The 23,711-nt window shown below is 43.8% G+C and overlaps 2 protein-coding genes across 4 annotated transcripts in view; one reads left to right on the forward strand and one right to left on the reverse strand.

Annotated features, from left to right (window-relative positions):
* The window catches only part of LOC139420400 (WD repeat domain 37), a 32,414-nt gene extending 22,895 nt beyond the window's left edge, over positions 1 to 9,519 (forward strand). For all 3 annotated transcript variants that reach the window (XM_071170459.1, XM_071170457.1, XM_071170458.1), the window contains 3 exons: positions 4,839 to 4,973; positions 5,240 to 5,354; positions 5,836 to 9,519. In XM_071170459.1, coding sequence (XP_071026560.1) covers positions 4,839 to 4,973; positions 5,240 to 5,354; positions 5,836 to 5,967 — 382 coding nt within the window. In that variant the 3' untranslated portion in view covers positions 5,968 to 9,519. The remainder of the gene's footprint in view (positions 1 to 4,838; positions 4,974 to 5,239; positions 5,355 to 5,835) is intronic.
* A 4,207-nt stretch (positions 9,520 to 13,726) lies between these two features.
* Positions 13,727 to 23,711, reverse strand: part of LOC139420689 (adenosine deaminase RNA specific B2 (inactive)) — a 194,043-nt gene continuing 184,058 nt past the window's right edge. The window contains exons 8-10 of the mRNA XM_071170912.1: positions 22,917 to 23,098; positions 16,540 to 16,724; positions 13,727 to 15,574 (exon numbers count right to left, since the gene is read on the reverse strand). Of these exons, the coding sequence (XP_071027013.1) occupies positions 15,398 to 15,574; positions 16,540 to 16,724; positions 22,917 to 23,098 (544 nt within the window). The 3' untranslated portion in view covers positions 13,727 to 15,397. The remainder of the gene's footprint in view (positions 15,575 to 16,539; positions 16,725 to 22,916; positions 23,099 to 23,711) is intronic.

The following is a 23,711-nucleotide window of genomic DNA, read 5'->3' on the forward strand; positions in this document are numbered from 1 at the left end:
TTGTCCTTAAACCATTTTGCCACAACTTTGGAAGTAAGCTTGGGGGTCATTGTCCATTTGGAAGACCCATTTGTGACCAAGCTTTAACTTCCTGACTGATGTCTTAAGATGTTGCTTCAATATATCCACATAATTTTCCAGCCTGATGATGCCATCTATTTTGTGAAGTGCGCCAATCCCTTCTGCAGCAAAGCACCCCCACAACATGGTGCTGCCACCCCCTTGCTTCACGGTTGGGATGGTGTTCTTCGACCTGCAAGCCTTCCCCCCTTTTCTCCAAACATAACGATGGTCATTATGGACAAACAGTTCTATTTTTGTTTCATCAGACCAGAGGACATTTCTCCAAAAAGTACAATCTTTCTCCCCACGTGCAGTTGCAAACCGTAGTCTGGCGTTTTTATGGCGGTTTTCCTGGCTTCTTCCTTGCTGAGCGGCCTTTCAGGTTATGTCGATATAGGACTCGTTTTACTGTGGATATAGATACTTTTGTACCATGTTTCCTCCAGCATTTTCACAAGGTCCTTTGCTGTTGTTCTAGGATTGATTTGCCCTTTTTGCACCAAAGTACGTTCATCTCTAGGAGACAGAACGCGTCTCCTTCCTGAGCGGTATGATGGCTGCGTGGTCCCATGGTGTTTTTACTTGTGTACTATTGTTTGTACAGATGAACGTGGTACCTTCAGGCATTTGGAAATTACTCCCAAGGATGAGCCAGACTTGTGGAGGTCTAGAATTTTTTTCTGAGGTCTTGGCTAATATCTTTGGATTTTCCCATGATGTCAAGCAAAGAGGCACTGAGTTTGAAGGTAGGCCTTGAAATACATCCACAGGTACGACTCCAATTGACTAAAATTATGTTAATTAGCTTATCAGAAGCTTCTAAAGCCATTACATCATTTTCTGGAATTTTCCAAGCTGTTTCAAGGCACAGTCAACTTAGTGTATGTCAATTTCTGACTCACTGGAATTGTGATACAGTGAATTATAAGTGAAATAATCTGTCTGTAAACAATTGTTGGAAAAATTACTTGTCATGCACAAAGTAGATGTCCTAACCGAATTGCCAAAACTTCTTTGTTAACAAGAAATTTGTGGAATGGTTGAAAAACGAGTTTTAATGACTCCAACCTAAGTGTATGTCAACTTCTGACTTCAACTGTAAATGTAACAATTGAATGTTTTCCTATAACATGTCCTCTTGACAGAGCAGCACAGTGTAATGTTGCAGGGGAGCATCAGTGTAAAGGGTTTAATAGATAGAGAGCTTTGGGAAGGAGTAGCTCATTTGCAGTGTCTTCAGACGCAATTATAGCTAATGCACAGTGACAGAGCATGGTGGCAGTCAAAAGCACAGCATATTCAGCCTCTAAGTCCCCCCTCCTTATAATTGTGAAATAATTGAAAGTGCGCCCCCAAATGGCACCCTATTTGCTGTGTAGTGCACTATTTTTGACCAGGATCCACATAGCTCTGGTCAACAGCAGTGCACTGTATAGGGAACAGGGTGCCTTTTGAGACACGGCCAATGTACATGAGCTAACACGTAAAGTGCAGATGAGAAGTGGCAGCAGACTTGCTTTACCAACGGGATGCCATGTCGCGTTTGTCTCTCGCTTCTGTTCCGAGGCGTTTGATCACAGGCAGGCATCTGTGTGTGTGTCTGTGTGTGCGTGCATGTGTCTGTGTCTGTCTAACACAGCGCTTCAGAGGAATATGCCAACATAAATCTGATTCTATAGTCACTGTGAATGTTCGTCTCAGTGCAATTTAAACATAATGTCACATTGGAAAAAATATAGTGAACAGGTTCTATTTGACAGGCAAGAATCTTCTATAAATATGATATGCATAGAAACGGGGAGGAAATGTTTGATCGTTATGATACTCAAACAAAGAAATGACACCGAATTATTTTATTTTATGTACGCCAAATATATGTTCAGGATATTTGCTGAAAAATGCAGTGTATTATTTGTAATGCAGAATCTACACTCAGATTAATGATAGCTAAGGATGTAGAAGATCATGTCCAGGGTTAATAGGTGGACGTCTCTCGTTAGCCTTTAACAAAGACTTGCCCAGTCACTGATACCTCTGGGCCTTCTCCTTCCCTCCTACCCCCTTCTCCCCTTTTCCTAATGAGCCTTGACCCTGCTTGTCAGTCGGCTCAGGAGAGACTTTCAGAATACCTCCCAAGTTATAATAGGACTTTAATAACGTAACCTTACCTTACAATGTCAAAAAGTGCATTGGACTGGTTAGCTATTCCCTATATAGTGTACTACTTTTGACCTGAGCACTATGAGCCTGGGTCAAAAGTAGTACACTATATAGGGGATAGGGTGCCATTTGGGATTTCAAATTGCCCATGAGAGAGCCCCCCCCCCCCCCGGTGGTCATATACGTACAGTTGGGCAGGGCCCCACATCTTTAATACGGCAGAGTTTAGCCCCTTAATTAAACCGTAATATAATGTCAATTTAAATTAAAGATGGCTAGGAGTTAGCCAGTGAGTGAGGCTAAGGTGGTGCTGCATGGGGCTTTTCTGCTGCTAATCTTAATCAGAACGAACAGAGCGCCAAATCGAATCCTCCTGGCTCCTTCAGTAGAGAGAGGGAGAGAGAGAGGGGGGTTGGAAGAAAAAGATGACAGTGATGTGTGAAATGAATAAGAAATCTTAAATGAGTCCATTAAACGAATGGTCCTGACCTCAGCGACGTGTGAGAGCGACGCGCTACATCACGCATGGCTCCCGCCTGGGAAGTTGTGCTGAGGTGAGCACTTTTGGGCCAACCTCTACTGACCCTCAGAGACTATGGTGACTTTCAGACACACACACCCCCCCCCCCCCCAGGCTAAGCACTGAGCACGTCCTCAGGCTACTAATGTCAGAACATGCCCTCTACACTGTCACTCTGCTCCAGTAGCTGTGGCTCACAGATTCCCCCCACCAACCAGCCTCCCCAGTGCCGGAGGCAGGCGTACCCAGTGACGGCACACTGAGAGGCAACCACAGGGCTGGGGAGAGGAGCTCCACTCTGGAACTGCCTGATTGTTACACCCCCGCTGGTAGATTATTAAAAATAGCCTTAACCTCCCTCCTCACGGTTTATATCACTCTCATTTATGAATGACTGTGTGACGGCAGGGAGATGACTCTCCCTACAGGCTGAATGACTTCATTTGAATCACACATGATGAGTCTTAGAAGAAAAGTAACACACCTTTAAAGATCCACATAAAGTGAAACCGCACCACTGGTCGCCCCAGCGGGTTAGTTATTAGTTAAATAAATGGTGTTTGTTGTTTGAATGAACACCTTTGATGTTGTAATATCGCAAACGGATGTGGTAGTTTCACTGCTACGAATTCCAGCTTTAATAGACTCCATTTTCCTGTTGTTTGTCAGCAGTGTTTTGATGTGATCTCTTTGAGATACTTTTTAGTTTGTTTTTGATTTGATACGCTACATGGCCAGAAGTATGTGGACACCTGCTCGTCGAAGATCTCATTCCAAAATCATGGGATTAATATAGAGTTGTTCCCTCCCTTTGCTACTATAACATCCTCCACTCTTCTGGGAAGGCTTTCTAGTAGATGTTGGAACATTGCTGCAGGGATTTGCTTCCATTCAGCCACAAACAATATTGAGGTTGGGCACTGATGTTGGGCTAGGCCTGGCTCGCAGTCGGTGTTCCAATACACCCCAAAGGTGTTCGATGGGGTTTAGGTAAGGGTTCTGTGCAGTCCAGTCAAATTCTTTCACGCTGATCTCAACAAACTATTTCTGTATGGACCTCGCTTTATGCACAGGGACATTGTCATGCTAAAACAGGAAAGGGCCTTCCCAAAACTGTTGCCACAAAGTTGGAAGCACAGAATCGTCTAGAATATCATTGTGTGCTATAGCGTTCAAATTTCCCTTCACTGGAACTAAGGGGCCTAGCCCGAACCATGAAAAACTGCCCCAGACCATTATTCCTCCTCCACCAAACTTTACAGTTGGTACTATGCATTTGGGCAGGTCGCGTTCTCCTGGCATCCGCCAAACCCAGATTCATCCGTCGGACTGCCAGATGGTGAAGCGTGATTCATCACTCCAGAGAACGTGTTTCCACTGCTCCAGAGTCCAATGGCAACGAGCTTTACATCACTCCAGCCGACGCTTGGCATTGTTCATGGTGATCTTAGGCTTGTGTGCGGCTGCTCAGCCATGGAAACCCATTTCATGAAGCTCCCGAAGGACAGTTATTGTGCTGACGTTGCTTCCAGAGGCCGTTTGGAACTCCGTACTGAGTGTTGCAAACGAGCACAGACAATTTTTACCGCGCTTCAGCACCCGACAGGCCCATTCTGTGAGCTTGAAAGTCACTGAGCTCTTCAGTAAGGCCATTCTATTGCAGCCGAGGACAGATGATTTTTACCGCGCTACACGCTTCAGCACTTGGCGGTTCCATTCTGTGAGCTTGTGCGGCCTACCACTTCACAGCTGAACCGTTGTTGCTCCTAGATGTTTCCACTTCACAATAACAGCACTTACAGTTGACCGGGCAGCTCTAGCATGGCCGATATTTGACGAAGTGACTTGTTGTAAAGGTGGCATCCTGTGAGAGTGCCACGTTGAAAGTCATTGAGCTCTTCAGTAAAGCCATTCTATTGCTAATGTTTGTCTATGGAGATTGCATGGCTGTTTGCTTGATTTTATACTCCTGTCAGCAACCGGTGTGGCTAAAATAGCCGAATCCAGTCATTTTTGTCCATGTAGTGTAGATTTGATGGCTTTGAGAGATTTTAACAATGATCATTCTGTTTTTTTTGTGTGTGTGTCTCTCCAGCACGGTGACGTCAGCTGTGTTCACAGTGGGGGACAACGTGGTTTCGGGGAGTGACGATCGCACCGTCAAGGTGTGGGACTTGAAGAACATGAGGTCGCCCATAGCAACCATCCGCACGGACTCTGCTGTTAACAGGTAGGAGAGACATTTAATTGTATGTGAAGAGCTGAAAAAAGACCAAGAGATCATACAATTCAGAACATTTCATGGTCATGTTCCAAAATGTTTATGTTTTAGTTTGAACTCAAGCACAGTTCAGATTGATAGTTTAGGTGTAGTGGTTGAGTGACAGCTCCACCTGTACATATAGTTATTAATAGCGTTGTCAAGAACACATCAAGTCAAGCTTTATTCCCTTCTCTTGTCTAACACGCCATACTCTCCGTCTGAACTCCTTCCAGGATAAGTGTCTCAGCCAACCAAAGAATCATCGCTCTCCCACACGACAATCGGCAAGTCAGGCTGTTTGACATGACTGGAGTAAGACTGGCACGACTACCACGCAGCAACAGACAGGTAGGTGCTGAGGGAAGAGAGCGGGAGTGAAGGAGGAAAGATTCTCCATCTATCCTTCTGTCACACAGATAGTCCCTTCCTGAGAGGGGGAGGGAGGGAGAAACAATGGGAGCGAGATGAGGAGGAAAGATTCTCCATCTCTTTCTGTCACACAGACAGCCCCTTCTGTAGAGAGGTAGAGAGTGGGAGGAGAGAGTGAGCGGAGGAAAGATTCTCCATCCCATTTCCACACATAGTCACTTCCTGCAGGCTGAGTGCTGACACTGCCTCAGTGTCTATAGCCATTAACACTGCTGATGTGGAAATGTACTGCTGCGTACCAGCGAGGTCAAAGGGTTGTTGTTGGGGGTTCTAACTTGTGTGGGTTGTGTGTAGCTGTGTGATACTGTACACAACTCCATTGAAGTCTGTTTGAGCTTTGTTATCCATGTTGTGTAGTCTTTGAGGTTTTTCTGTGTTGGTATGTGCCTGTGTATTCCAGGGTCATCGACGCATGGTGTGCTGCTCGGTGTGGAACGAGGAGAATGCGTCATGTAACCTGTTCACCTGTGGCTTCGACCGGCAAGCCATCGGATGGAACATAAACATCCCAGCTCTGCTGCAGGAGAAGTGATGCAGGACAAGTGACACACACACTGCACATACACGGGCGTGCAGACACACACACACACACACTACACACATACCACTGTATTTGATATCTCCATCCACTTTGCATGGACTGAGTGTTTTTGTGTGTTTTAATGGAGAGGACAAAGTCATATTTTAAACCCATCTATATATGTAAAAATATATTTGGTTGACTCCAGAAAACACACTACTTCTATGGTGTTGTTTACTGCTGATAAACATGAATGGGTGAATAGCAAGCCCTAGTTGATCTTGCATGCACTCAAACTCCCGTCAATGTATTTGTAAAACTGTCTGAAGAACGATAGGAGAGGCAATACATTTGTACCATGCGTATCATATGGTGGCCTGGTCTAACCCAGATGGATGATCTTTGCACTGAGTGGGTAATCTTGGCTGTTTTCACCCTCTTTGGCCTGCATGATCAAGGGCTAGGAGTTTGCTATACTGTATCATCTAGAGACCTACACATTTGACCTACTGAGTTGTTTTGAGTCAGTCACATTTTACACTGTCCATTGTACAGATTTCCTTTTAAAAACACATTTAAACAATTGTTTGCCATGCTGTTAGGATACATCTGCCTTGTTCTTTCTGCACTGTGTAGTACTCAATATGACTATGTGGGTGTACTGTAGATTTGACAATAGGGAACCTGCAATGATGTTTTTTTGCAAGAAAATGCATTCATGCATGCAGCAGCAATGGGGCTTGTTCAATATCATATTTCACATTTCCTCCATGGGTCCCAATGTGCTGATATGGTTACTGGTCACCTGCTTAGATAAATATGCTTGACTGATATTGATGTTTGCTGTACATAGATCTCAATGAAAATGATCAGCTTGAAGTGTGTAGTCCCCCTGGCCAGTGCACTGTTTACTGTATTGCATGGGCTAATCTAATGTCGAATATGTGATCATAACATCCTCCAATAGCAAAGCCACAAAAGAGCTCAATAAAATGATTTAGTTAATTATCACCATGGTTACACGGGAAATTGGCTGAGGCGCGTCAGGATGAAGTATAGTTTGGATGATTAGGGCCAGGAGTTTTTCCAGACTCATGTTACCTGACCATGAAGAAATTAAACCGTAGTTATAGGATACACAGTGCCTTCAGAAAGTATTCACACCCCTTGACTTTTTCCACATTTTGTTGTTAAAGTGGGATAAAAATGTATTTAATTGTCGTTTTTTTGGCAACGATCTACACAAAATACTCTGTCGAAATGGAAGAAAAATATATATATATTTTTTATCTTTGGAAAATAAACACTAACATATCTTGATTAGATAACTATTCAACCCCCCCGAGTCAATACATGTTAGAATAATTTTTGCCGGTGATTTACAACTGTGAGTATTTCTGGGTATGTCTCTTAAGAGCTTTGCACACCTGGATTGTACAATATTTGCCCATTATTCTTTAAAAAAATGTTGATCTCTGTCAAGTTGGTTGTTGATCATTGCTAGACAGCCATTATCAAGTCTTGCCATAGATTTTTAAGCCGATTTCTAAGTCGAAACTGTAACTAGGCCAAGCGAACATTCAACATCGTCTTGGTAAGCAACGCCAGTGTATATTTGGCCTTGTGTTTTAGGTTATTGCCCTACTGAAATGTTAATTTGTCTCCCAGTGTCTGTTGGAAAGCAGACTGAACAAAGTTTTCCTCTAGGATTTTTCCTGTGCTTATCTCTATTCGGTTTATTTTTATTTCTAAAAACTCCATAGTCCTTGTCGATGACAAGCATACCCATAACATGATGCAGCCACCACCGTGCTTGAAAATATGAAGAGTGGTACTCTGTGATGTGTTGTGCTGGATTTTCCCCAACCAAAACGCTTTGTATTCAGGACAAAAAGTGAATTTCTTTGCCACATTTTTTGCAGTATTACTTTACTGCCTTATTACAAACAGGATGCATGTTTGGGAATATTTTTGTTGTGTACAGGCTTCCTTCTTTTCACCCTGTCATTTAGATTAGTATTGTGGAGTAACTACCATGTTGTTGATCCATCCTCAGTGTTCTCCTATCACAGCCATTAAACTCTATTTTTTTTTTAAATCACCATTGGCCTTCCTCTGCGGCAACTGAGTTAGGAAGGAGGCCTTTGTCTTTTTAGTGACTGGGTTTATTGATATACGATCCAAAGTGTAATTAATGTGTAAGTAATTAATGCTCAAAGGGATATTCAATGTCTGCTTATTTTATTTTTTATCTACCAACAGGTGCCCTTTGCGAAACCTTGGAAAACCTCCCTGGTCTTTGTGGTTGAATCTGTGCCATAACAAAAGTGTTGAATACTTATTGACGTAAGACATTTCAGCTTTTCATTTTTAATTTGTAAACATTTCAAAAATAAATTCCACTTTGACATAATGTGGTATTGTTTGTAGATCAGTGACACAAAATCCCAATTTAACCAATTTTAAATTCGGGCTTGTAACACAACAAAATGTGGAAAAAGTCAAGGGTTGTGAATACTTTCGGAAGGCTCTGTATCTAGTTGCTGCTGTAGTTTTCCCTGGTCAGAAAAGTGTGTTAACACTGTTACAGTACAACCCATCCTGAGTGACAACCATTCCTATCAAGTGCTCTTTGTATCGACATAATGTATAACCCACCCACGCTTGTTGTGAATCTGATCGCTCTTCAATAGGGTTTGTTTCGATGTTCTGCATGTGCCGTACAATAGTTATCAACTCTGCTCATGGTTGTATGAGATGAAATGTCACCAAGTGGCTTTGTTGCTGTGTTGTGTGTCTGTCACTTTCTACTGTACCTCATCTGTTTGTCTGTGTGTTGCGCATCAACACCACAGTTATACTGCTGTGATGTTTTCACAATAGATAATATAAAGAAAACTGCCTTTACAATAAGTTATAATTTACACATTCTAGATAAATTCAGTATGGATAAAAAAGTTTAACGTATAAGAATGTTGTACAATGTAGTTACACATTTGCATTAATCTTGTTACCAGCATCTGTCAGAATATCAAATTACATCTGCTAATAAAATAACTTGGGGTTGTGTCCAAAATGGCACCCTATTCCCTTTATGGTGAGCTACAGTACTTTTGATCAGAGCCCTATGGACTCTGGTCAAAAGTAGTGCACTAATATAGGGTGTAGGATGCCATTTGGGATGTACCCGTTCTGTTTTTAGCATATAGCTCAGATTTCTTCACCATTGTACTTTTTATTTTATTCAGGCAGTTTGTACGTCACTTTCACTGTATCAGAATCATCTTTAATCTTCAAAGAGGTATAGCTGGACAGAGAACCCTCATGTATGAATTATAACGAAGGGGAAAAAGGAATATGATTTTTTATATTTTGAACTGTGGTATGAGATTGGAAAAAGTACCGGTAGATAGGCAAGGCACAGCGGCTTCATTGTAAGAAAATATATTCACCCTAAACCTCATTCTTTTATTATACTTTTTGCACACTGTATTATCATTTTTGGGATAGATGTATTCTGCACAGATGCTTGTCAAAATCCAATTAAAAATATGATTCCTTTTCCATTCGTTGAAATGTTTTTTATTTTCATTATGAATCTAACTGAATAGTTTAATAATTATAACTCATAACTGAATTTATTTGACATAAATGGAATTCTAAATTAATTTGAAAGTTCATTGAATTAATTTAAATGATACATCTCAGATAATAATAGAATGAGTGAACATGTTGAGTGCCCTAGTTATAATACTTAGTGTGTTATAACACTAACTGATTTTGTGCTCAAGCTCACAATTTGTTTTAAAATACAGAAGTAGTTTTCCTTCCTCCCTAACACAGTTATTAATTGAGTGATGTTAGGTTGTCAACTTGATTCGTTACCTTTCTAAAGCAGAAAGGAGGCAGCAAAAATATACGAAGCTTACAGAATGTTAGCCTTTGTGTGTTTTACAGATCAATGTGTGCACATGTCAAGCAAGCCAGTAAAAAAAAACATATAGACTTGGTCAAACACTGTTTTCTGATCTGGTTAACGATTGGTTTAAAAGAAGAGAATACAATCAATGTTTTACTGAAACTGGAAGGAAATCTCATCCAAGTAAAGTACATAGAAATTGAGACAGTAATAAGATCGGTCTCGAAGTAAAGTCAATACAAATAGACTGTAATAATGCTTGGTCTACATCCCAAATGGCACCATATTCCCTACAAAGTGCATAGGGCTCTGGTCAAAAGTAGTGCACTATATATGTCCTTCCCAATAGGAGGCACCCTTGGTGGCAGCCTCCAAGTAAAGTCAAGTAAATACAAATGGACAGTAATAAATCTTGGTGGCGGCCAGGTAAGTAGATTTCACAGCCCCTGGCTGCCTCCCAAATGGTACCCTATTCCCTTTATGTGGTATTGAGGAGGACATGAGCCAAGTCTAATAAACAAGCAGGTGTGGAGGAGATGATGCATGATGGTCTGGAGATCAATACGGAGGAGAGACTGGCTGTCCGTAAACCTCAGCAAGCTCTCTCCCTCTTTCTATCAATCTCTCTCTTGTTTTCTTGTCTCCTCTGCCTCTCCCTTCCTCTCTGTAAAGCCCCTCTGACTGGGGGTAGTAAGCAGTCTGTGATGGAAAGGTCAGGGGTTAGTCACGTAGATAAGGGTCGCTTGTCATCCCTCAGTGGGAATGTGTTTTATAACACATTTGGATTGGTTGACAGTTGACACGATCAAGGTTAGATTTCTATTTAACTTTATCAGACGATACCTAACAGCGTTCTATTGATGTCTCTTTTCTTGTTAAATCCAGAATTGGATCACCTTCAGGCTATTCCAAATCTCCTCCAGTCATGTAGGATGTTAATGTGGAATTACAAAAAGCAGTATTTTTTTGTGTTTGAACAAGTTGGGAAAATCCCTGGTCTTGGTATTAAGCTCATACAGTACAGTAGATTTCATTCATTACCTCTGAACGGAGTGGTATCCAGAGAGCCCAGCCCTAGCTCCCGATCATGTCTATTAGATTCGAGTTAGATGACCAAGCACAAGGGCCAGGCTGTGGAGTAAATAGTCAATTATGATGTTTGTTGTAGTGTGGACAGTCATGAGACATACCTGCCCTGAGGGGAAAAGAGAGACACACAACTCTCCCTTCTCATAGCTCATTTGGTGACTCCCCACCCAGTTTGACACCTGCCACCGAGACAGGATGATTACCATTTCCAATGTATTTCCTTGGGGAAGGGAAGAGTCTCTAATATTTGTGTGTGGAGGTGATGCATCTATGGAGACAGACAGTCATGAAAACAGTGTTTATTTCAATTCATAGTGGAAAGGGCCACCTACTGTAGGCCTGAAGAACATTTTGTGTGTTTTAGGTTGATACATTGGGGTGCACACGTTACACGGTTTTCTCTTCCCACAGACCAAGCTAATGCGTATCATACAGACTAAATATTGCACAGTAACCTATATCATCACAAATAACCAAGACCGAGATAAAATGACCAGATTTTCAGATTTTTATTCACATGTACAAACATTCACTTTTAAGGTATTACTGAAGTGCAATTTACAACCTTAGCAGCATGTATTCATATAACTTCAATTTACATCTGAATTAGACATATCTTCATTATCGTCTTCCCATATTGTATTTTTTTATTGTTTAAAATTTGTACAAATATACACTCATTTAATACAACATTACCATTCAGTCATGCCATACTGTTAATATCTCTCCAAATAATCAACGGGTTTTTAAACGAAGAATCAGTTTGTTATATTTGCCAGAAACCACAAAACTACACAACATGACCAAAAGTATGTGGACACCTGCTTGTCGAACATCTCATTCCAAAATCATGGGCATTAATATGGTGTTGGTCCCCCCTTTGCTGATACAACAGCCTCCACTCTTCTGGGAAGGCTTTCAACTAGATGTTGGAACATTGCCGAGGGGACATGCTTCCATTCAACCACAAGAGCATTAGTAAGGTTGGACAATTAGGCCTGGCTCGCAGTCGGCATTCCAATTCATCCCATTCATCCAAAAGGTTGAACATGGGGTTAAGGTCAGTGCTCTGTGCAGGCCAGTCAAGTTCTTCCACACCAAATTTGACAAACCATTTCTGTATGGACCTCACTTTGTGCACGGGGGCATTGTCATGCTGAAACAGGAAAGGGACTTCCCCAAACTGTTGCCCCAAAGTTCGAAGCACAAAATCGTTTAGAATGTCATTGTATGCTGTAGCGTTAAGTTTCCCCTTCACTGTAACTCAGGGGCCTTGCCCGAACCATTATTTCTCCACCACCAAACTTTGCAGTTGGCACTATGCATTGGGGCAGGTAGTGTTCTCCTGGCATCTGCCAAACCTAGATTAGTTTGTTGGACTGCCAGATGGTGAAGCGGGATTCATCACTCCAGAGAACGTGTTTCCACTGCTGCAGAGTCCAATGGCAGCGAGCTTTACACCACTCCAGCTGACGCTTGGCATTGTGCATTGTGATCTTAGGCTTGTGTGCAGCTGCTCGGCCATGGAAACCCATTTCATGAGGCTCCCAATGAACAGTTATTGTGCTGACTTTGCTTCGAGAGGCCGTTTGGAACTCGGTTGTAAGTGTTGCAACCGAGGACAGATGATTTTTACCGCGCTACACGCTTCAGCACTTGGCGTTTCCATTCTGTGAGCTTGTGTGGCCTACCACTTCACAGCTGAACCGTTGTTGCTCCTAGATGTTTCCACTTCACAATAACAGCACTTACAGTTGTCTGGGCAGCTCTAGCAGGGCAGACATTCGACGAAACGACTTGTTGGAAAGGTGGCATCCTATGATGGCGCCACATTGGAAGTCACTGAGCTCTTCAGTAAGGCTATTCTACTGCCAATGTTTGTCTATGGAGATTGCATGGCTTTGTGCTCGAGTTCACACACCTGTCGGCAACAGGTGTGGCTGAAATATCCAAATCCACTCATTTGAAGGGTTGTCCACATACTTTTGTATATATAGTGTATGTTTGACTAATTGAATGACTATGAAAAATAACTGGTAAAACATACCACAAGCTTCCAACAAAATGTGCCTCTACATTTAATAGTAGAGCGAATTAGAAAATAAAAGAGAAATATGTACAAGATGAACTTTCAGAGGGAAAACTAGTTAAGGTTATTCTTTACAACACATGTATGTGTATGAAGATGACAAAAGAGTTTGAATTTATTCATGGTTCATTTTATCACTCCACATAATGTCCTATGTGTACCAGGGTTAGGGTCAATGCCATTTCAATTCAGTCAATGCATTTAAATGGAATTTACCCCAACCCTGATGTGCACTGTGTTTATGTATGTATGACATGCATCTAGTGATCTGTGATTGGGGTCATACTAGCCTTGACAAACACACAGGTTGGGTTCTCTTTATAAAAGAGAACAACCTCCCCTGGATCTCTACTAACGGGGACAGGGAGGATTTTATAAAAACTTAAACACTCGCTCCTGCTATTTTGGAACTTTTCCAATTGAAAAAAACAATATACCACTTTGATGATAATGACGATCCACGTTCTTGTCCGGTGGAACAGTGACACCATTTCCTACAGTCTACCTGCCCAGTGGACCTTACACACTACCAAAATGGGATCTGAGGCAGAGGAGAGTGATGGACAAGCAACAACACTGACACATAAGAACTATGACCACTAGGTGACACTGTTACTGTGTTTAATATAATAGCCTGGACTGTTCTCTTCGTGAACGCCAAGGAAAGGGTCAGAGTAAGGTGGGAGGATTTAAACAACATGACGATAATGTATGCATGTACCGTTGACTTATTCCTACACTGGAACATCACACATGTAAAAACAAAACCTTGACCTAATGATTTGAAATGATTTGACAATAGTTATTTTCAAGATTTAAACAGGGGGTGAAAATAGGACATTTGAAATGAACACAAACATAGAGTAAGGGGGCCAACGTGGACAAACATGGCCAGGGTTGAGAAGTCAGTGTTTTACAGAGAGTGTGTTCCACCTTTACAGACTGGCTTGGGGAGTAGTGAGGATGTGAAACAAAGAAGAGAACGGTCCCTCGCCACCACCCAGCACCTGGGCTATAGAGTAGGGCCAATAGAGAGTGAATGACTCCGCATCTAAACACCAAAATGCATTTTGTTAAGTAGGGTTGTATTTATTGTGTTTCTCCCATTGACGACTGAATGTCAGTCCATTCTGTGTCCTCCCCGTCATTGCAGGTAATCGCTCGTCAACCAAACCACTGTAGCAGGTTGGTCACAACCCGGTCACAACCCTTTTACACCAGCTCAAAGTGAGCGCAGCTAACAAGTCAGGCTCACGACTGCTCTATTGTGCGTTAATCAACCCTCCTTTATAATCAACCTGTCAGTGGTAAAAATAAAAAAAAACGTGTAAAAACGGTGCCCTTCCAATCACAGCGAGAGACCTGACTACAAAAGTAAAAAGGTGAAATCAACTCAGAGCGTTAATGACAGGTATTAAAGAAGCTAAGATGGCTGTGGTGTTCTATCTGAAAGGGGAACCCCAGTGTGGGCTAATGGCAGCAGTTATGTTGCCACCTCTATTCTCCTCTATTCCCTTTGTGCCACTAAGAGCAGGTGGAATTAACCTGTCGTGGCCACGTCAGAACCTCTAGCTTCGTGAGAGCGAGCGGAGAGAGGTGGAGAGGAAGGAAGAGAGGAGGAGAGAATGAGATCGCTGAAGGAGAGGGGGTTGAAGGTGGCAGAGAGGAATAGAGGGATAGAAAGGGAGTCGAAAGATGAAGTGATAGAGAAAAAGGAGGAGATGGACAGACAAAGAGATGCTGTGAAAAGGGAGAGAGAAAGGTGAGATATATGTGAACGAGGCCTGTGGCAAGAGGGCGTGTGTGTGTGTGTAATGGTGAGTTGTCTATCTGGTTCTCTGTGGTCCTTTTCTCTTTCTCCATCTCTCTGTCCATCACACGTCACAATGACAGGCTCTGTAATTGGCTGGCCCTGTCCCCCATCCCGCTGGAGCTCTCCAGGCGCACCGCCGCCCCCAAATGGCTGATGACAAGATAGCGGCAGCCTTTCACATTGACCAAGGTTACCCTGCCTTCTTTCCTGCCTTCTCCCCGGCTTTGACATGACAACCAGGGACCAGCGGGATAATGAAGGAGAGGTCCGATCAAACCCACTTTCTTTCAGTCCCGTTTTCTTTTTTTGTTGTTTTGTTTTGTTGGTGGAACTTGAACGACCAACATCAAAGGTGGCTTTTGCCGAGGAGGAGATGGAGGCTTGTAGAGCAAACCAAAGTCAGCGGACAACAATAAAGCCAACTGCCACATGCTCCTTCTGCAGACACGCACGCAAACGGACGGATGAACACGCACACCACAGGAAGCTGGTGTGCGTGAGCAAAATAATGGCTGGAATGGAGTGTAATGTCTTAGTCCTGTAGCAGGAAGCTCTCCTGCTCTGGAGGTTTCTTCACCCAGGTTCCCAGGCCTGTCTCCTGTAGCGATCTGAGCCATTGCTGTTTGGCAGTCTGGTAAGAGCCGGCAGCCATCTTGGCCTCACAGTACATCAGTGGCTGGTCCACGGGCCCGGAAGCATGGATACTCAACTGGAGAGAGAAGGGAGAAGGAGGGAGAGAAATAAAGATGGAGCGAGGAAGAGAGAGGGAGAAAAAGACGGGGTAGAGGGTTAGGGTAAGAGAGATAGAGAGCAAAACAAAACTAATGAGCCGGCACAAACGGGGAACTTCAACAGCTGTGTAATCTCCCCATTTAAATTTCACAAGCAATTGAACATTCTCTGTGCTTTTGTGCATTTCCTTTGTTGCGCAGGCAGAAAGAGAAGAGGAGCAGCCGCTAGGCGAGGCGAGAGAGGGGACGTAGGCACAGTCAAGTCACTAAGTTTCTTTGGAGATTACTGTGTCTGCTGTTGCATGCCTTACTGCGCGCGGGGACCAATTTCCAAGGGCGGCGCTCCTCAAGTGCTTCTCCAAATAATTATGGTTATATAATCATTATAATTTAACTGCCACCATTTGGGTGTTGCAGGCATTTACATAGATTTTCATAATGAAAATTAAACTGCGCTTTGTGTTTGTTCTAAAATAATAGGCTGCTTTTGTGTAAAAGGGGGGTAAGCTGCTTTAGAGTACTGTGGCAGCTGTTGCTGGACACACAGAGATGTCAAGTGGCTCCATACTACTCACCGGAAGCTTGGTTAGTCGCTATTAAAGGCATGGTATGACATTTGTTTTATGCCCGTGTACAGATATACTATCTTCATTTGACCAGTTTCTCACAGCAGAAAAAATAATCCTGCAGCAACATGACGTGTGAATTCTTATGTGGAATATCATTTATGGATTATAATACATTTTTTTTGTGATTGTTCCCTTTTTTTCGTTAGGGAAAATCAAGGCTGACATTTTAAAGTGGAAATTACACCTTAGAAGCCTTTCAGACTTCAGAAACCTTTTTAAACCTCGAACAACAGAGTGATCGAATTAAGATCGAACATCTGTATTCATTGTGACACAGTTCATAGTGTGTACGTGTTTCTGTCTGCAGTACTCACCTTGCGATACAGCCTTGCCCAGCGGGTGAACAGAGCGTGCTTGCAGAGCCTTGATGGCGTCCCAGAGTCCCTCTTACGTCCCGTAGCCGCGTTGACCACCTCCAGCTGACCGTCCCCACAAGTCCAGTTCACACTGACACACAGAGACTTCCCCGGCTGACGACACTCACCGCTGACACTCAGACCTGCAGGGATGCACAGGGAAAAACAAATGTATTTTTCCTTTTTAGAATGTGTGTGATTGCTTAAGCTTTTAGTCATATTAGACACAGGGTAATCCCGGTTAACCCAGAACTAAAGACTTGCGTAATTGGTTAGATGCTCGATTTAAAGGTAGACTCAGCGAAATGATGTTGCCACGAGCAGCACCGCAGATATTGAGATGAGCGAGATCCAACACGTCGCTCACACAGTCACAAACAGTGTCGGCGCATGTGCACGGTATTGCTTCACGCTGTTACAGCGTGGGAGCCACAGGACCAAAACAGCAGAGAAGTTGAGCCCCGCGCTTCAACGCTGTTGTTGCGGAAATTGACCCACTATGCTGTTTACTTTCTGCATCTACGTCATATCGCTGAGTCTACCTTTAAGTTCTGGATCCATACACGTTGAGAAGAGATAAAACGAGGATCGGAACTGGAATGAAGAGCTCCACCCTCTCTCTTTGCAAGTTACGGGCAAGTCTATTGGCCAAAAGTACCCTGCCCTTCCGAAATTCAAAAGATGCTAACACCTGCGAAATTGTGATTTGTCCAAATAACCAGTGACGAAAAACCCAAGCGCCGTAACTAATACTGCTGGTTATCTCTTGCATCCCGTTGGATCATGACAGATCTACGGTACTGTTTATGAAGTCTGTCCACGGGAGATTAGACACTTGGGGACAGGGGACCATCTTGTTCAATAGAGGCCAAGGCACATGTTTGCTACACTTTTACACTAATGCAACAACTGAAGGACGAAAAACAGCTGAAACATGAAATTACTGTATGTTCGTTTCACCTGAACCTGAACTTTATACTTTCATTTGCTTTTAATTTTCACTTTTTTTGTGGTTAACTCCCTCTAGCAAAGAACAGATGCAACGTTTGCAGTGGTGCAAAAGCTTAGTCAACCTGGTTCTCTATCTCCAAGCTGTTTATACCCCAGCCCCTCTCCTCAGAGAGCAGTTACAGACACTGGGGGGAGAGGGAGAGAAGACGGGAGGGCGGGATCGGAAGGGGAAGAGAGAGCGAGAGACAGGGAGACACTAGGGTGAGAGAGAGAGGGAGAAAGGGATAGGAAACAGCGGTGGAAGAGAGAGAGAGAGAGAGGAGAGTGAGGGGGAGAAAGGGATAGGAAACAGCGGGGGAAGAGAGAGAGAGAGAGAGAGAGAGAGAGGAGAGTGAGGGGGGAGAAAGAAAGAGAGAGAAAAGACAGAGTGAAAGAAAATGAAAGACCGAGGGTCTATCAAGCATGTGAGTGTGCATTTCATTAAAGGGAAACGTGTTGACGTGGATAATGTAACGTGGGCGTTTGAAGCGTCACTATCTCTGTGGTAAACACTGTGCCTGAGATACTGAGGTCCCTCACTGGCCTCCTCAATCAGACACAGCCTCTCACATCCAATTAGCTAGCCTAGCGCTCCGATAGCACTCTGCACGAAAAGCAGTGGAGGGTAGGGGGAGAGGTGGAGGAGAGGTGGCGAGGAGGAAAATGGGATGAGGAAGAGATGAGTTGAAGAGGAGGATTTTGAGAAAGGAGGATGGTGAGGAGAGAAGAAGGGCAAGGAGGAGGAGGAGGAAGAGGAGGAGGATGAGAGGAGGAGACTCAGCCACTAAACTTCATGTACATTGAATTAGCACCCAGTGTTACAGAACAAGAGAAGTGACAACCAGTCCCCCCCTACGGACACAGGGAATTAGCGCCCCTGCCGAGTGCAGCTAAAAAAACATACACACTCCAGCAGCATTGTCAAGACATCAACACTGATTATAATGTAGTTATGCACCGGTGGAAACAAAGTAGAAAATACAAGTAGGAATGTTTACCTTGACACGGGGTAACTAAGAACCATAATATATCTCCATTTGAATAAAATGTTTAAGTCTGGACAAGTGTCCATATTAATGATATGATCGAATCGCTCATAATTAATCATGCTATTACTATTGCAGTAGTTAGTAGATGGATCAGTTTTGATGAAGATACCTTAAGAAAAAGGACTTGGTCATATAATTGTATGGAAACAAAGCCATGCATTCTGAGATATAACACAAAATAGATTTAACACATATTCTCAGTGATCATCTTTCTCTGTGGCAGACTCATTCCCCCATCCTCCCATCTTCACTCTTCCATTCACCAGTCTTTCATTCCTCTCTTCCTTCTTTTCTATAGCTTTTCAGAGCTGGAATGAATTGCCTGCCGACATAACAATCACCAGTCTCTTATTATCATCCCTCCTTTCTCTTACAGAGACACACCTCTTTGAACAAAAGACTCCCCCCCTCTCTTGCTCTCTCTCTTTCTCCTGTCTCCCCTCTCTCTCTCTCTCTGTCTTTCTCCCTCTCCTGTCTCCCTCCTCTCCCTCTCTCTCTCCCCCTCCCTCCTCTCCCTCTCCTGTCTCCCTCCTCTCCCTCTCCTGTCTCCCCCTCTTTCTCCATCTCTCTCCCTCTCTCTCTCAAACACACTGCCTCTATTCATGCCTCATTTGATCCCTTCAATCGACTTGACTCGTGTGTCTCTGTAATAGCCAATTAGATTTTTCTGTGAAGTCTTGATCAGTTTCTCTATTCTAGTTAGTGCTCTGCAGGTAGCTCATGAAGTAGACCAATTCAAACCTGTGGTTATGTGATGTATAGTAATTATAATGGCTGGAAAATGTAAATATTCATATCAAAAACCCACCACCACTAACGCTACAATTACTTCAAGAACCATTTCTGTGGCCACTGCTTAGAGCCATGCACGCACACGCGGCATTAATATTGAGTGGACAACTGAAAAGTCAAACATGTGAGCAAGGCCGAAAGGCAGGATTCATGCAGTTTAGGACCGTGAGGGTGGAGGGGACAACACTTTGTTAGACCACGCCACATCCAAGAACAAATGTCAATTGAAAAGTCTTAAATGTGATTGAGGCAAAAGGCAGCACTGGCAAAGCAGGATACAATGTAAACGCTCTCTAATAGTAAAAGTAACTCCAGGCCGTGTCTCCAGTGTGGTGTCTCCCGGTTTGGTTAAATCCAGGTGACTTTTTGAAGGACAACCTCATTGATGTATTTAGTCCCCTCTGCTCTCTGCTGCAGGTGGAGTCATTTGGTTGGCAGTGATAAGAGCTCCTGGGGAAGTCAGTCAGAGCCAGAGCCTTTCATATGACAGGACTTAAAATAACCCAGCCATTTCCCTGAACAAGAGGCCCAGACACAATGGTGGAGGATCTCATCAGGGCAGGATGAATGAAAAGGTGGAGGGAGGGTGGAGGAGGAGAGAGCATGGGCCCTGGGAGTGAATGGAATGAACCATCCATCCCTCCCTCTCTCTCTCTCTCTCTCTCTCTTTCTCCCCCTTTCTCTCCCCCTCTCCGTCCACCTCCTCTTTGCTCACTACCTCCTCCACAATGAATGGTTGTCTGATAATAGCTGTGATTACATTGATTTGGAGTACTGCCATCTCTCCAATGACCCCCTCTCCTCTCCTCCTCCCCCAGCCCTCCCCCTGTCCTCTACTGGCTCCATGGTTCAGACAGCAAAGATACACGCACGCACGCATGCAGGCACGCACACACACACAAAGCCACGTCCCAGTAAACACATAGACATAGCATTCCCTGATGTCCGTCTGCGATTTAAGCCTTGCACTGAGTTTACAAAGTTTATTTTCCAGCGATTGGACATTAGTCCTCAGGATGCTAGGAAGAGGAGGCCGTGTAGGCCCGTCTTTTCAGCCTAGCATGGAGTCCCCGTTTCCTTCCTCTTCTTAATCGCCATAAATAGCCATAAAAAAAGCTAAGTCGAACAGGAACCGACAAGAAGCTCGCCCTCCTTAGCGCCGACGTCTTAGACACACCAGCAGTCGGTGACCATCGAAGCCTTCCTCCCAGACAAGATTAACACGTTCTATGCTTTCTTCGAGGCAGACAATACCGAGCCATCCAGGAAGACTCTCGACTGCTCCAGATGACCAGGTGCTTTCACCCTCAGAGGTAGACGTGAGGTAAACTCTCAAAAAAGTGAATACAAAGCCGCTGGCCCAGATGGTGTCCCTGGGTGCATCCTCAGCATGTGTGCTAACCAGCTGGCGGGTATCTTCTCGGACATCTTCAACTTGTCCCCGTCCCAGGCTGTAGTCCCCACCTACTTTAGGAAACCAACACTGTCCCAGTGCCCAAGAAAAACAAAGTGACATTCCCAAATGACCTCGGTCATCATGAAGTGCTTCGAGAGTCTGGTCATTGCCCACATTAGGGCCAGCATGCCAGGCACACTGGACCCACTCCAATTTGCCTACCGCTCCAACTAGAGGTCTTCACGGGTCCAAAAAGTTGAAGTGGACCTGGGGCTTTCCCACCCGGACCCGATCTGCATAAATATATATATATTTTTTTAAATATAGAGACCCTTTCCGAACGGACCAGAGAACAACTAGACCCATTCCGTATGTAGACATGGTCGGATCCAGACCAGGTCTGATCCGAGTGAGGGAAGCAGCAGAAAAAAAATAATGTTTGATGATAAGTAACCTAGCTATGGCACCTATTAGTCTACGCGAGTCAATTGGTTGGTTGCTGTCTCTCGTCTCTCCCTCCCTGCTCTCTGTGTCATTCGCTCACAGTGCAGCCCCTCCCTCACACCTCTCTCCCTCCTCTCACGCTTTATCAGCACCAGTTAATAAAGTAGCTTAAAATATTATGACTTTGTATCTGTCTTGACTGCATCAAACTGGGAGAAGCTAGTTAAAATAGCTAACGTTAGCTAGCTAGGCTAATTGAGGCTGCAGTGCATGCAATTTCTCATCCTACAGTTACAAATAACAACAACTCCATTCAGAATATTAAGTCGCAGCCTACCCGTTGGCTCTTGGTCGTTGTAGCCTATCCTTCTCCTCCATTTTAATTCCATCTTCCATTGATGAGATATCTCCTAACTTTTGCCACACACGGAGGCTCTATGACTGTAGCCTATTGCCGCTTTGATGACTTATGATTGGGTAACAACAAGCTACAAGCAGCCACACTCCACTCTCGCAAAAAGCAAGAGCAGTAGCATAAATGATCAAATGTCTCTCTCTCTCTCGACTACGTTCGGATCAGTCAGTTACAATTGGCCCGTGACAATCATAACAGATCCGACCCAGACCTGTGACATTATTTAGAATTCTGTATCTGGTTTATTCTACTTTTATTCTGCTTTTTACTTTATGTTCATATTCTTATCTTTTCTTATTTCTTATTGTTGTTGCACTGTCGAGAAGGCACCTGCAAGTAAGCAGTTCGTTGGACGGTGTATTTTTATTTTTTTTATTTTACCTTTATTTAACCAGGCAAGTCAGTTAAGAACAAATTCTTATTTTCAATGACGGCCTGGGAACAGTGGGTTAACTGCCTGTTCAGGGGCAGAACGACAGATTTGTACCTTGTCAGCTCGGGGGTTTGAACTCGCAACCTTCCGGTTACTAGTCCAACGCTCTAACCACTAGGCTACCCTGCCGTATACCATACGCATCCTGTACATAGGACTAATAAAACTTGAAACACACTCAGAAGGGTGTCTAGAATGACAGGCAGAATGCTTGTGGCAGATGTCTGTGGCCACGTCTGTTTTGTTTTGAGGGTCTGCTTGTCCAAGGTAAAGGTCACCATTCTGCCCTTTGTCAACAACGATGAAATGAAAGAGAAACATTTCTCAAAGAATTTATGTCAACCTTTGAGCAAAACATTCACATTTCGAGCAGAAGGAGCAATTATCTTATGGAGACATACTATGTCCTTTACGTGGGTGGGGACTGTCTTCAGTACTTAACTTAATACTTCAGACAACTTCCAAGTGACTCTACAGTGTTCTTGGTTGTTCAATGATAAATTCATTATGACCATCATCACTAAAGGTCCTTCTGTACAATAATCACTCCTGATGATGATGGAGCTGTAAAAATATTCTTCCTTATGACACCTAATTACCCAGAGTTCTGTGGCACTGGGGATCTTTAGAGAGGGAAAATGCCCTTCATGAGTAATGTGCACAACCTACCTCAGTGTGTATGGAGGGTGAACACACTGTTATCCAAAAACATATCCAAAGTTAAAACTATCATCATGATTTTGTATAGCATTGCATTGTCTGTCTGTCTGTCTGTCTGTCTGTCTGTCTGTCTGTCTGTCTGTCTGTGTCTCTTACCACTAAGAAGAGGCTGGTTGCGTCTGTAAGTGGCAGGCAGCGGTCCGAGGCACTCCAGTCTCTGACTCATCACCCTGTTGAAGTGACCCGGGTGTCTGAGGCTGCCCACCGTCAGACTGTGGAGGTACACCGGCTCCACAAAGTGACTCAACAATGCCCCCTGCAGTCCCAGGACGTTCCATCTACAGGAAAGGAGAGCGAGGAGAGGAGAGAGAGAGAGGGGGGAGAGAGAAGGGGAGAGAGAAGAGGAGAGAGGAGGAAAGAGAGATAGGAGAAGAGAAGAAGTAGAAAGGGGAGAAAAGAGAGGAGATGGGAGAAGATAGAGGAGAGGAGAAAGGGGAGAAAAGAGAGGAGAGGGGAGATGGGAGAAGATAGAGAGAGGGGAGAAAAGAGAGGGGAGGAGAGAGGGGAGACAGAAGGAGAATCAGGGATGAAAAGAGACAATCTGATCATTATCTGGCCAAAGGACGTGACAAGATAGGGAACAAATGGTGACACACACACACACTCAACAAAGGTCAGAGCATTATCACTCATTACAGCCACCCAGATATTATCATTCATATATTCAACATTGACATCAGGGTTAATGCACTTCTAGCGGGTTTGTGCTTACAGGTGTGCTTTTCTTTCTCGAGGACCAGGGACAAGGGCAATCACCTCTGAGTTTGTTTAGGAAGATCCACGAGTGACACATAATCAATAAAGCTCTAATCCTGTCTGCATCTGTTGCACAGAAGTGTGGTGGTGAGATAGAAAAATATTGGTGGTGAGATAGGCCTATACTGTTGGTGA

The sequence above is a fragment of the Oncorhynchus clarkii genome, chromosome 11 (assembly GCF_045791955.1).
Source record: "Oncorhynchus clarkii lewisi isolate Uvic-CL-2024 chromosome 11, UVic_Ocla_1.0, whole genome shotgun sequence".
Taxonomy (NCBI): domain Eukaryota; kingdom Metazoa; phylum Chordata; class Actinopteri; order Salmoniformes; family Salmonidae; genus Oncorhynchus; species Oncorhynchus clarkii.